Source organism: Hemibagrus wyckioides, linkage group LG03, assembly GCF_019097595.1.
Source record: "Hemibagrus wyckioides isolate EC202008001 linkage group LG03, SWU_Hwy_1.0, whole genome shotgun sequence".
Taxonomy (NCBI): Eukaryota; Metazoa; Chordata; class Actinopteri; order Siluriformes; family Bagridae; genus Hemibagrus; species Hemibagrus wyckioides.
Window position 1 is genome coordinate 6378962 of NC_080712.1, and position 13049 is coordinate 6392010.

The 13049-nt window shown below is 39.6% G+C and overlaps 1 protein-coding gene across 3 annotated transcripts in view; it reads right to left on the minus strand.

Annotated features, from left to right (window-relative positions):
• The window catches only part of arhgap10 (Rho GTPase activating protein 10), a 94046-nt gene that overhangs the window by 59424 nt on the left and 21573 nt on the right, over positions 1-13049 (minus strand). For all 3 annotated transcript variants that reach the window (XM_058385694.1, XM_058385693.1, XM_058385692.1), the window contains exons 2-3: positions 2370-2465; positions 1589-1650 (exon numbers count right to left, since the gene is read on the minus strand). In XM_058385694.1, the coding sequence (XP_058241677.1) occupies positions 1589-1650; positions 2370-2465 (158 nt within the window). The remainder of the gene's footprint in view (positions 1-1588; positions 1651-2369; positions 2466-13049) is intronic.

Below are 13049 nucleotides of genomic sequence, written 5' to 3' on the forward strand. Positions count from 1 at the left end.
GTAGCACTGTTCAAGCTATGAAAGGTAAGTCGGTTTTCACTGGACATCAGCTTCAGCCTTGGATTTAGACCTAGGCCATGTCAGAACATCCATCTTGCTACGAGCAAGCAGGTTCTTTCCCAGGATTTTCCTATATGTGGCTCCATCCATCCTTCCCTGAGCCTTGATAAGTTCCCCAGTCCTGTAGATTCACAGTAGGGATGGAATGGTTCTGTTCTGCTTTGGTGCCAACTAAACGCAAAACCTTTGGCTAGTTTGTAGAAGGATCCAGGAATCTTTGTGAAAATGTCAACACAGCAATATTTGACCAGCTCCAAATAATGTTGTCCTTTGCACAGTTGGTGCCTTCCAGCAAGACAGTGTCTCTAAAATGTGATCGCCAAGTAAAAGTTGCAGGAGTAGATGGCGGATTAACCTTTTTGACATACGGCGTTCTTCGGGATATGTGGAATATCTCTGATCCTGTTGTATGATTAAATTCTGTTTGCCGTAAAATCTTGTAGGTCATCTACTTTTGATGTAGCTTTCCATAACTTTGTCTTGAGGCTGTTCTATAAGGTCTTCTGAATGCTGCTTGCATTTGGATCTACTTAGTTTCACTGTTTCTGCTCGGGTTTCCTCTGGGAATCCTGGTTTCCTCCCACCTTCCTAAAACATGCCAATAAAAGTTTCTGCTAAACTGAATTACACCCTGTGACTCACATGTCTTCCCGCTTTTGCGTCTTTGTCCATATCCATGGAAACCCTATCCAGTATATACCGATCAGGCATAACATTATGACCACCCAACTAATATTGTGTTGGTCCCCCTTTCGCTGCCATAACAGCCCTGACCCGTCCTGCACTGTGTATTCTGACACCTTTCTATCAGAACCAGCATTAACTTCTTCAGCAATTTGAGCAACAGTAGCTTGTCTGTTGGATCGGATCACACGGGCCAGCCTTCGCTCCCCACGTGCATCAGTGAGCCTTGACCACCCATGACCCTGTCGCCGGTTCACCACTGTTCCTTCCTTGGTCCACTTTTGACAGATACTGACCACTGCAGACCGGGAACACACCACAAGAGCTGCAGTTTTGGAGATGCTCTGATCCAGGGGTCTAGCCATCACAATTTGGCTCTTTTGGTCAAACTCTCTCAAATCTTGTCCATTTTTCCTGCTTCTAACACATCAACTTTGAGGACAAAATGCTCACTTGCTGCCTAATATATCCCACCCACTAACAGGTGCGTTGTTTACGTCACCTGTCAGTGGTCATAATGTTATGCCTGATTGGTGTAAAGTGCTTACTAATACTGAAACCAACTAAACGAATGAATAAGCATTAGAGTTTTTACATTTCTTTTCAGTCCCAGTTCCTCCCTTATTGTGGCACAATTAGCTTTTAAAGCACCTCTTTTAAACACAGATTTATGACGGGATTACAAAGAAGTTTGAAAGCTTGTTTTGTGTGTGAAGCAACTGCATCACATTTGTCTCTTGTTACACCAAAGAAGACAGCAGTTGTTAGATTCTGTAGAAATAATTAAAAGCCTGTCTTTGTTAGTTAGTTAGTTTTTTCTCTCTTGGTGATTGGGGACACTTACCATCAGCTCCCTCTGATCCTCCAGGTTTCTGAGGAAGGAGGAAAACTCCTGTAAAGACTCATCTGCAACACACACACACACCAACAAGCCACCAATTATAACTGTTTTTAATTATTATTTTAATTATTAGAAAGAAAGAAAGAAAGAAAGAAAGAAAGAAAGAAAGAAAGAAAGAAAGAAAGAAAGAAAGAAAGAAAGAAAGAAAGAAAGAAAGAAAGAAAGAAAGAAAGAAAGAAAGAAAGAAAGAAAGAAAGAAAGAAAGAAAGAAAGAAAGAAAGAAAGAAAGAAAGAAAGAAAGAAAGAAAGAAAGAAAGAAAGAAAGAATTTCAGTGTCTTCCTATCGGGTGAAAACCAGACACTATTTTGGAGAGCTGCTACGTAGCAACCTTAATTACAAAAATTTCCAAAAGTATAAGCACCCCTATTCCTGTATGAGATCTATGAAATGATACAGACTTTAATGGCTCAATGTGAAAAATTGCATCCCTGAAGAAGAAGAAGAAGAAAAAGAAGATGATGTTTGTCTCTCAAGCCAACATCATAATTAGTCCCAATGTGAGAGTGTGTGTGTGTGTGTGTGTGTCTTCTGGGTGGTGGCTGTCTATCTGCCTGATCTTTACCTTGTTCTCCAATTCACTTTAATTAAAGAGTAAACAAACAGAAATAAACAGCAAATAAAAGTGAAAGTGTATGGAGTCATGAACTCAAGCTTCAGTACAGAATCCTGTTGAGAGGAGAGCCTTGGAAAGGTGGGGGGAAAGAAAAGTTAAACAACTCTCACCGATGCACTTTTCATCGTCAGTCTTTGCGTCCCCGATGTACTCAAACTGGAACTCCTTCAGACACTGAGCAAACTTACGCTGGGCCTGAGAGAGCTCTGCAAGAAACAAGAAGATAGAGAAGACCTTCAGGAACCATCAAATCAGCTCTGAGGAAGAACTGAAAGGAAAAGTGTCTCTGAGGCTTGCAGAAAGTTTGGGGTTTTCATGTAGAAACTAAATTATGTATGGATAAACTCTCTCTATTCTGGTGAGGGAAAATACCCGGAGACCTGGATTAAGACTCCGGGGATGGGGGGGGATTCAGGAGGGAAATTCCGAAGGGGAATAATGCTGGAACAGCTGCGTTTATAATAAACAATGACTCAGAGCTATAACATAAAGAAAATGGTCTGATCATCAAAGCTGTGCATTGGCATGAAGGAGTGTGTGTGTGTGTGTGTGTGTGTGTGTGTTAAAAATGCAATTCAAAACAAACCCATGTCAAACAAATATAGAAACAAAGAGAAGAAATGTTTTATTTAGGAGGTGTGGTCTGTGTCTGTCAGTCCCAGAAGGAGTAGTGGTGTCTCTTCTTGTCAATCTAAGTGAAGGAGGAGTGGCTTTGTCCACCTTTATTCTTAATGAAGAAGGTGTGACCTCAGTGAAGGAGGTGTTTCAGTCAGTCTCAGTGAAGGAGGTGTTTCAGTCAGTCTCAGTGAAGGAGGTGTGTCAGTCAGTCTCAGTGAAGGAGGTGTGTCAGTCAGTCTCAGTGAAGGAGGTGTGGCCACTGTGGCAGTCTGTCTCAGTGAAGGAGGTGTGGCCACTGTGGCAGTCTGTCTCAGTGAAGGAGGTGTGGCCACTGTGGCAGTCTGTCTCAGTGAAGGAGGTGTGGCCACTGTGGCAGTCTGTCTCAGTGAAGGAGGTGTGGCCTCTGTGTCAGCCTGTCCTAGGGAAGGAGGCATGGCCACTGTGTCAGTCTGTCTCAGTGAAGGAGGTGTGGCCTCTGTGTTAGTCAGACTCAGTAAAGGAGGTGTGGCCTCTGTGTCAGTCTGTCTCAGTGAAGGAGGTGTGGCCTCTGTGTTAGTCAGACTCAGTAAAGGAGGTGTGGCCTCTGTGTCAGTCTGTCTCAGTGAAGGAGGTGTGGCCTCTGTGTTAGTCAGACTCAGTAAAGGAGGTGTGGCCTCTGTGGCAGTCTGTTTCAGTGAAGGAGGCATGGCCACTGTGGCAGTCTGTCTCAGTGAAGGAGGTGTGGCCTCTGTATCACTCAGTCCAAGTGAAGGAGGCATGGCCTCTGTGTCAGTCTGTCTCAGTAAAGGCGGTGTGGCCTCTGTGTCAGACTCAGTAAAGGAGGTGTGTCAGTCAGTCTCAGTGAAGGAGGTGTGGCCACTGTGGCAGTCTGTCTCAGTGAAGGAGGTGTGGCCACTGTGGCAGTCTGTCTCAGTGAAGGAGGTGTGGCCTCTGTGTCACTCAGTCCAAGTGAAGGAGGCATGGCCTCTGTGTCAGTCTGTCTCAGTAAAGGAGGTGTGGCCTCTGTGTTAGTCAGACTCAGTAAAGGAGGTGTGGCCTGAACCATTTGCACTTAATCACTTTTGCTGTGAAACCATGCAGTTCACTGCAAACAACTCTAAACTGAAAAATCCCAAATAATCACTGGCTGCTTTAAATAAGATGTGGAAAGGCCAGATCACTGCTTTAGCTTTCCAAGTATTTAGGAATTGCAGCATATTGCTAAGATGGGGGAAATCCCAGCTGGAGAGAAACGTGCTGTTAAATAAAGCTTTTCGGAAAGAATTTAAGCCCCTCTGTGTAAAGTGTGTGTAGGATCTGCTAGTGCGCTGTTTAACACTGTGGAAACACAAGCCGTTCCTACAGTCCCAAGGGGCAATCCCTTAACTGCGGACATCCATGAGGGGGTACATGAGAGAAACAAACAGGGTATTTTAGGATGAGAGCTATGAGTGGTATCCATCTGTGCAGTGTTTCCAGCTTTGAGAATACAGCTCGGGAAAGGAAACTGATCTAAACAGCAACCACTGATTAGGCTGACTTCCTATTTTTAAGAATCCAAGCAATGGGGGAATATAATTCAGGAAGAGCGAGGTATAAATATTGGACTATGAGTACCTTCAGAGAAGCAGTGCTAACTTAAGTTAAGTCTGCTGATGATCAGCCACTTAATTAGGATTAAATATGACCTGTTAAAATTGGCACTCAGTAATGTAAGTGTAGAAGAGGACCCTGTGACTGGACATTCAGCCTGCTCTGCCTTAGTCATGAAGTATCTTGGTAAAGATGGTAATAGAAAAGGATTCACACAGTCATGAGGAGATAACAAGCAATAACTTTCAGGAGAAGTTCACCCTGCAAGCAAGAACAAGCAGGTGAAGAACATCTACGCTCTTGGCTGATGAACTTAATATTTTCACTGAACTATTCCTATAAAAATGCTCCCACCGTAACGTCATGCTGAGCGATCCTGTTTGGCGATCTTTCCCTGATGCCCACTGTTAAAGGAGAAAGTGGGTTTTTTTTTTCTTTGCACTTTGCTGTTAAAAAAAGAGACCCATAATTCCAGAGCTGTGACCTTCTAAAAGAAAAGCTCTCTCAGGACTCAAGCCAGATAAACGTGTGTGTATCTGGCAGCCCCAGGGGCAGATTCTGGGCAGCGTGTAACCTTACGAACACAGCTGACACATTGTTTACACTGCTCCGGCCCTCTTTACCGGTCTCAAAATAGACGTCGTAGGAAGCGGTGTTTTTTTCTTGGTGTCATGTGTGAGGTAACGTCTCAGTTTACGTACGCTAAGCTAGATCACAGCTGCACACTCTGACGCATGCTGCAACATGCAACAAGGCGTTGGTGGTGTGGTTGCTTGCTGGGTTTCACAACCTACAGCTCGGGTTATGCTCAGTAAATCCAAAAGATTAAGAGGAACTCAAAAACAAAACGAAAAAAGCTATACATTGCACAAGTATTTCAGTGACAGCGCTGCACATAATGCACAGCCAGAAACAGTTCAGCCTGTGGCCTGTAAATGATTTATTCTGTTGAGTCAGAAGACCCGCATTCTTGTTCAGCCGGAACGCTTCACAGAGGGAGGTGTGGCTGAAAAGCTGACACATGACTCACCCTGGGAATTAAGATATACAGAATGTGTGGTATTTACTATGGTGAGGGTAAAAAAAAAGTGCTGCACATGTAATAATTACTAGCTGAGGTGAGTAATGCCTTCTCAAAGTACCGGTTTGCACGGTGAAATTTAAGGGCCTTGCACTTGTATCAGTAAAGTATAATAAAGATATTATTACTAAAAACTCTTTAGTATATAATAAATTCTAAAAACAACAGTAAATAGTATCATAACTATCAGGACGTACGCAATACTACAGAAATAGCTAGGAGAGAGCACCACCCTAATATAGAGTAATAGATAATGTGGTTATGTAACAACAAAATGACTAGTAGCAGCATGATCAGAGAAGTATCCATGGCTTGTGTATCCATGTCCAAATAATTTAAAAAATATACTATAAAAATAAAACTAACTGGATATGTACTACAACACAGAAATATCCACATACTACTCTACTAATATAGCTCTAAAAGAACTACTCAAAATATTTCTAGTATTTAAAATATTTAACAGTATTAGAATGCCTTACTACTGTTATTATACTATAATAATACTATTCTTTTCTAGCAAATTATTTTAAGTACCTTATTAATTACTATACAAGCCACTATTAAACTTTACTGTATAATTAAGTAGGACCATGTGATCATAAAATTATGATCTTATGAACACTTCCAAATATTTAACTCAGAAGTATTACAGTCGCTGGTAGAGTTACTCTACTAAGATAAGACAACAGAACAAAAAATAGTAAACGATATAAATATAACAGTGTTATAATAGCTGATTCCTAAAATATGTAGACACATGATCTGTCGAATACAAAATGATCAGAATAGTACTGGTTCAAAAGGTAAGGGTTTAGGTTTAGGGTTAGTGACAGGAGCAGGACCTGTACTGAAAGTGCACTACAGCTCAGCAAGACCTAAAGCAGCATATCGTGGTATTGTCCATTTGTACAAAACACATCAGTAAAGCACTGCTTAGAGCTACAGTCTAAATTGCACGTACATCAGGTAGCTGTTCAAAACTTGCTTGCGTCAGTGGAAAGCCAAGAGAAGCAAGTTTACGTATTTTATACATTTTTGGAAAGAGTCAACCCATGATACCAACGTTGATTTTGGCATGTATTCAAAAGCTAGGTGATTTTTTCGTGTGTTTTTCTGTTGACAGATGGCCTGGGTGGTCTGTTCTATTTTTAGCCCAAGCTTGGTGGCACAACTTCCTGTGAGGACCCTTGACATGGAATGCTTGGCTTGGGTCAGTTCTTTGTGAGCTTTGGGTGCGTAAACATATGGATACCAAACCACACTACCACAATTACTCATGTATGACCTTTAGAAGTATCCCAGAAATAACCATATAGCTACCATATGTGACTACACTATTACAGTTATACATGTACTACAATTAATACACTAAGAGTAAACCATATAGTACTACTTCCTAAGTACGGAACCAACCCAACCACTGTGATGAACCAACCTTGCCACTGAGGGGTTAATACTTAATCAGTGCCAGTCCCAAGCCCGGATAAAGGGAGGGTTGCATCAGGAAGGCGTAAAAACCCGTGCCAAGATCTAAATCAAAAAGCTGTGGCAACCCTGAACAGGGAGCAGCCGAAGGACAGCAACTATATTACTACAGTTACTCATGTACAATAGTTTCAACATCACTTAGAAATAAATTTATATAGCTAATATACAGCACTACACAACTACAGTAACTTAAGCACTATAGTTACACAACTAAGCCAAAAATGACCATATACCTACAGTATATAACTACACTACTATAGTTACTAGACTCAAAATAACCCAGATAGCAGGTATACTGCAGAACATGTACAGATTCTACTACTAATGTATCTCATGTATATAGTGCTATAGTTACCAGCACTTACATATAATATATTATAGAATATTTCTGTATATTTATAAAATCTGTTACTACTATACAATGCTATACTACTATATTTACCAAACAGTTTCACAGTATAGACACTATATGCTAAGGAAATAAAAATACAATACATTGTACTGCACAACAAATACATTTAAAATAATAATAATGACAACAACCGTCATGAATTTATTAGACAGTGTTATATAAATAAATAACATAATAGCCTGCTTACTACCAAAAAAATGCACAAAAAAATCAACTTTCAACTTTGTAGCTAACTTTTCTTTTCTTACATACAATACGTCCTCACTATTAATATGTGAAATTCTAGAAAAATAAATAAAAAAATTAAATAAATAAATGAATGAATGAATAATAATAATACAAAATAATAATAATAATAATAATAATAATAAATCCATTGTCTTTCTTGGGCTTTTCATTTGTTATATATATATATAAAAATACTGTACACAATTTAAAGCTGCACCAAAATTTCAACCAGCAGAACTGTAGAAAAGATTTTCAATTCTTTTAATAACTCACTGCAACAGTGTGTGGTAATGTGACACTTTTGACAATCCTATCAGTCTGTTTATGAATTGAAAAAGTGGTTAAAGTGAAACTTCTCTGCTCTCACTGTTTCCACAGTCAGAGAAAAGAAAGAACCGTCATTACACTGAAAACACCCGAGTTGCAGAATTGCTGCAATTATGGTTTTGTTTTATTTTGCTGCCAAAACCTGAACATGCAAAACTGGTATCTAAAAATGAATCAGAATTTCTGCATTCTGTGCATCAATGCAATATTTCGTACATATTTCATCTTTACATTGGAAAAAAATAAATGCACAAAGACAAGCTGACCTACAAAGAATGAAGCTGTAAACAAGAATGCATATCTAGAAACATCCACATAACGTAGAGATGCTAAATAATGGGTTGATGCAATGTTGTCAAAATAGGAACCCTGGCATGATGCGAGGTTTTTATTTTGGTTTAAACACAAAAACCTGTGTTTAAAAAAACGATGGCGTGTTCCCGTAGATAGCTGGAATGCTGGACAGGTTTAGCCGCAAAAATCACGAAGCATGACTGAAACTTTGACAAACATATATCACAAGACTGAAATACAATCCTTAAAAAGCTGCTGAATTCAGATCGACACTGTGGGTGTGGTCTAATGTGTTTATTTTGACTCCCACATTTGACCTCATGAGAAAGTATTAATGGAGTCAATGAAAGCAACACTTTCCTATAGGGTTTTATATTTTTTCAGTCTGTTTCACCAGAACTAAATTTTTATCGTAATTTTTGCATTTATGAATCTTTTTATAACTGAAATTCCATGTATTCTCTAGAAAGAGCAACGTTTGCTGTGAATCAAACTACTCTGTGATTCTGTAGGTAGCCAGGATATTACAAGGTATAATCACTGCACGTAGAGACTTCGCAGAAATTTCGTAAATAATGAAACACAGTCAGGAGCCACTATAAGACCAGTTATAAAACTCTTGAGCAATCCAACTAACCTAACGCTACTAATGATCAGATTTTACTTTTTAATTGTGATATGGTGTAGTTCTCTATTAGAAGATACGGATGGAACATTTATGGAAGGAGTCTCCAGTGTGAGCTCTTAGGAACAGGGAGTTTTCCACCACACTAAAGTCTTCTTTTCTGTCTTATTATCTTTAAGAAAGAGGGAAAAAAGTGACTGTAATGTAAGTGAGAGCAGGAACTTGTTTCATGGAAGTTTCATAACGTTAAATGGTTGAAAAGTTCAACATGTTTGCTAAGAAATTTTAAAATGTTAACATTTACAAATAGCTATGGTACAAGAGGACATTTTGGGCTACTGGAAAAGAGCTACATCACTTTGAATCATGCTGTGTCTCACAACCCTGGCGTACATTATTATCCTATAACACCATTGTAGGTTATACCGCTTCCCTGCGTCTCCACACGTACGTCTCAATTGTAGATGAGGTATTTCCTGGTATATCGGATCATGTCACTGAATTGCTGCAGGAGAATGAATATGTGACTCCATGCCCTACTAATTATGACTATTTTAAGCATAGCTTTACACCCTGACTTATGACTGACCTTATGCAACCGTCTCTGGTCAGTGTGAGACATGTCATCTACAATGCAAAAATATTGTCTGATATGAATAATTCACTGGAATATTAATCTTCGCTTCCTGTCCCTCATGTCCATACTTCTGTTATCCAGTGACTTAAAGCTTCCACAGTATTGAAGGAACTTTAGTAGATTGAAGTTGTTGTTCATGTTGGAATATTGAGCTGTTCTTTTACCCCGCTGTACCTGCTATTGGGGACATGGAGTAAACCCAAAACACAAGAGACACCTTGTTCAATTGTGCTTGGCAGGACACAAAACCTTAGTGTCTGAATGTCTTGCCGAGACACACCTCCCTCTGCTCTGTAATTTCAGCACTACTTAGGACTACTTAACCGGTCTCAAAAACATCCATTTGGACTGGGCTAACATTAGGCTTAGGGGATCATTTCAAGACAGCATGATCATTGTGCTTAATTGCCCCCTCTTAAATAAAAGTGAGCTGCGTTATGGTGTTTTTTCAAAGCGTAAAAGAAATGAACAAAATTCTCCCTGTGCACATTATTTTGGCATGAACCAGGAGTTCCAGTTTTGTCTCCTGCAAATGCCAGAACACAATTACATCACATACCAAATTACACCTGGCTCTGATGTGTTACATTTTTTCAAAACACAGGAAAATACTGTCTGGTCTTCCAGGACTAATCACAACCTTTCCTCTCTCCTCCATCTCAATACAGCTCTGCGAACATGAACCATGCCACTGCACTGAGGAAACCAGAGTGGAAAATAAAGCCACCCCACCCAGTGTCTATCTCAGGACAACAAGCATTCTTCCACCATTCCCAGCCTTCTCAAAAACACTGGCACCAGTTCCACAGAAGAGCTCTGTGGAAACGGAAGCACTGGAACCCAGCTCGGTGTAAACAGATGATATGACGTGTAATTTAAGTTATGACACGATGGCACTGTCGCGCAAACACATTCCATGCAGGTTCAAAGGTCGCATGTAAAACAACACGCACTTTAACTTGAGATAACCAGAACCTGGTTGAAACAGCTGGAGGAAGGGCAAGCTGCTGGGAGGAACCTACCCCATAGGGCTGGCTGATATATTGTAATATCAATATTGTGATAAATGAGGTCACAATACACTTTCCTGAATGATCACTGATAGTGTGAGATCTTGTTTACAATTTTTTCTGCTTCCAGTATTTTATAAACTTAATCGAGTCCTGCATTCATTACTAGAATTCCTACCTAGCATTGCTACCATTCCTACCCACAGTTTGTAAAATCCCTGCCAACATTCCTACAATTCCAACCTACATTATGTAAAACACCTACTTACAATTTCTATCATTCCTATATTTCATATAATCCATGCCTACCATTTCTACCTGTAATCCCTACCTACATTACGCATACAGTTCCTACCTCCAATCCCTAACTACAATTCCTATCTACATTCTGACCTGCAATCACTACCATTCCTTCCTGTAACCCATACCATTCCTAGGGACAATTCCTACCGACATTATGTATAATACTTACCTATAATTTCTATAATTCCTACATTTCTTGAAATCCCTACTTACTGTTCCTACCTACAATCTGTACAATCCATGCCAACAACTTTTACCTAGGACCCCTACCATTCCTAACTACAATTTCTATATACATTGTGTATAATAACTATCTACAATTATTACCATTCCAGAGTCCAATTCTTACCAGCAATCCCTACTATTCCTACCTACAATATATTGCAATTTTATACAATCCCTACCTAACATTCCTACCTACAGTTCTTACCATTCCTACCTACAATCCTGCCATTCCTACCCGAGATCCCTGCCCTTCCTAACCAAAATCCCTGTCATTCCTACCCGAAATCCCTGCCATGCCTACCTACAATCCCTGCCATTCCTACCTACAATCCTGCCATTCCTACCTGAGATCCCTGCCCTTCCTAACCAAAATCCCTGCCATTCCTACCCGAAATCCCTGCCATGCCTACCTACAATCCCTGCCATGCCTACCTACAATCCCTGCCATTCCTACCTACAATCCCTGCAATTTCTACCTACAGTTCTTATTATTCCTACCTACAGTTCTTACCTATCCTACTACAATCCCTGCAATTCCTACCTACAGTTCTTACCATTCCTACCTACAATTCTAAACATTCCAACCTACGTACAATTCGTACAATCCCTCCTTACAAACTCCTTACAAGCATTGCTACCTACAATTCCAAAAATCCCAACCCCTTCATTCCTGGGGAAAATCTTGACACTTTTAAACTCATGAAAATGTACAGATCAGTGAATATACCCCCATACCCCAACCCATTCATTCTTTTCCTGCTAGACATGGCATGTGGTAATACGTGACCCTTTTTCTGTGAACCTCGGACTGAAACTGTAAGCATATCATTTAGTTTAATAATATTAGTCAACCTATCTAGGGTGGAAAGTTAGCATGTAGCATGTTCTATAGCTAAAAAAACACTTATTTATTCTTTAGTAATCTGCATACTGGATGTTCCTGGGTATTTTGTTACACACACTGAGTGGTACACATGTAGCTCGCTGATGTCAATGCAAAATGTAGTTTTGAAACCGTGGTAATTAATTTACCCCAAATATCAGTTCATCTGTGTCTGTTTGTTTCCAGAAACAGAACTAAGAGCAGGCGTCTATTTTCATCACGCTGTTACGCGATTCCTTCCTTAAACACACCAAAAATGCCTTTTTATGATTCATGGCAACTGGCTTTCTGCACAAAGTCCTTCTTGGGTCATGTTCAGAGTACGATACAGAGAGCGTGTGGATAAAAGCCAGTGAGGTCATTTACGATGACGTCCTCTGATTGCAGCCATATGGAGGGTTCAGCTAAGAGGCTTGAGCTGTATCTGATGGGCCTCAGCAGCACTGCATGACTGAAGGAGGGATGGAACCGTATATAAATATGTTTTTCAGAATGAAGATATAATGAAATATCGGGCCTCATATGTCAAACCGGTCATGATGGAGGGTTTGGAAAATGTTCATGTCCTACAAGCATGTGTATAACAAGTCTGCAGCTTCTTATGGGAGGGGACAGATATTCAGGGAATGATTTAAAGAAAAAACGTTTAATTCAGTTCCTCACTGGTGTGCAAGACAGCAACATTTTACAGAGACGCTCACAGCATGAAATTTTTTTCCCCTTCTTTGTCAATGTAAAACCTTTTTTTCACCCATAATTCACTATTTTTTCTGTAATTTAGCTCCAAATTTGGAGCAATTTTGGTGCATTTAAGCTACTAAATCTATTTTCCTCTGAGAATTTTTTTATTTTATAATTTGTGATTTCAACTCAAAGATTTGCACCCCAAAAAATGTCTCTTATTAATTATTATTATTAATAATTTTTAATTAATAAATAAATAATTATATAATTTTTTTTAGATCAAGTGATTGCACAAATTTATTTTATTTTATATAGTTTTATTATAGTTGAGTTATGTTTTTTTATTATTACCTAAATGTTACCGAGGGGAGATGATTTCTTGTACCTACTTGTATGGATT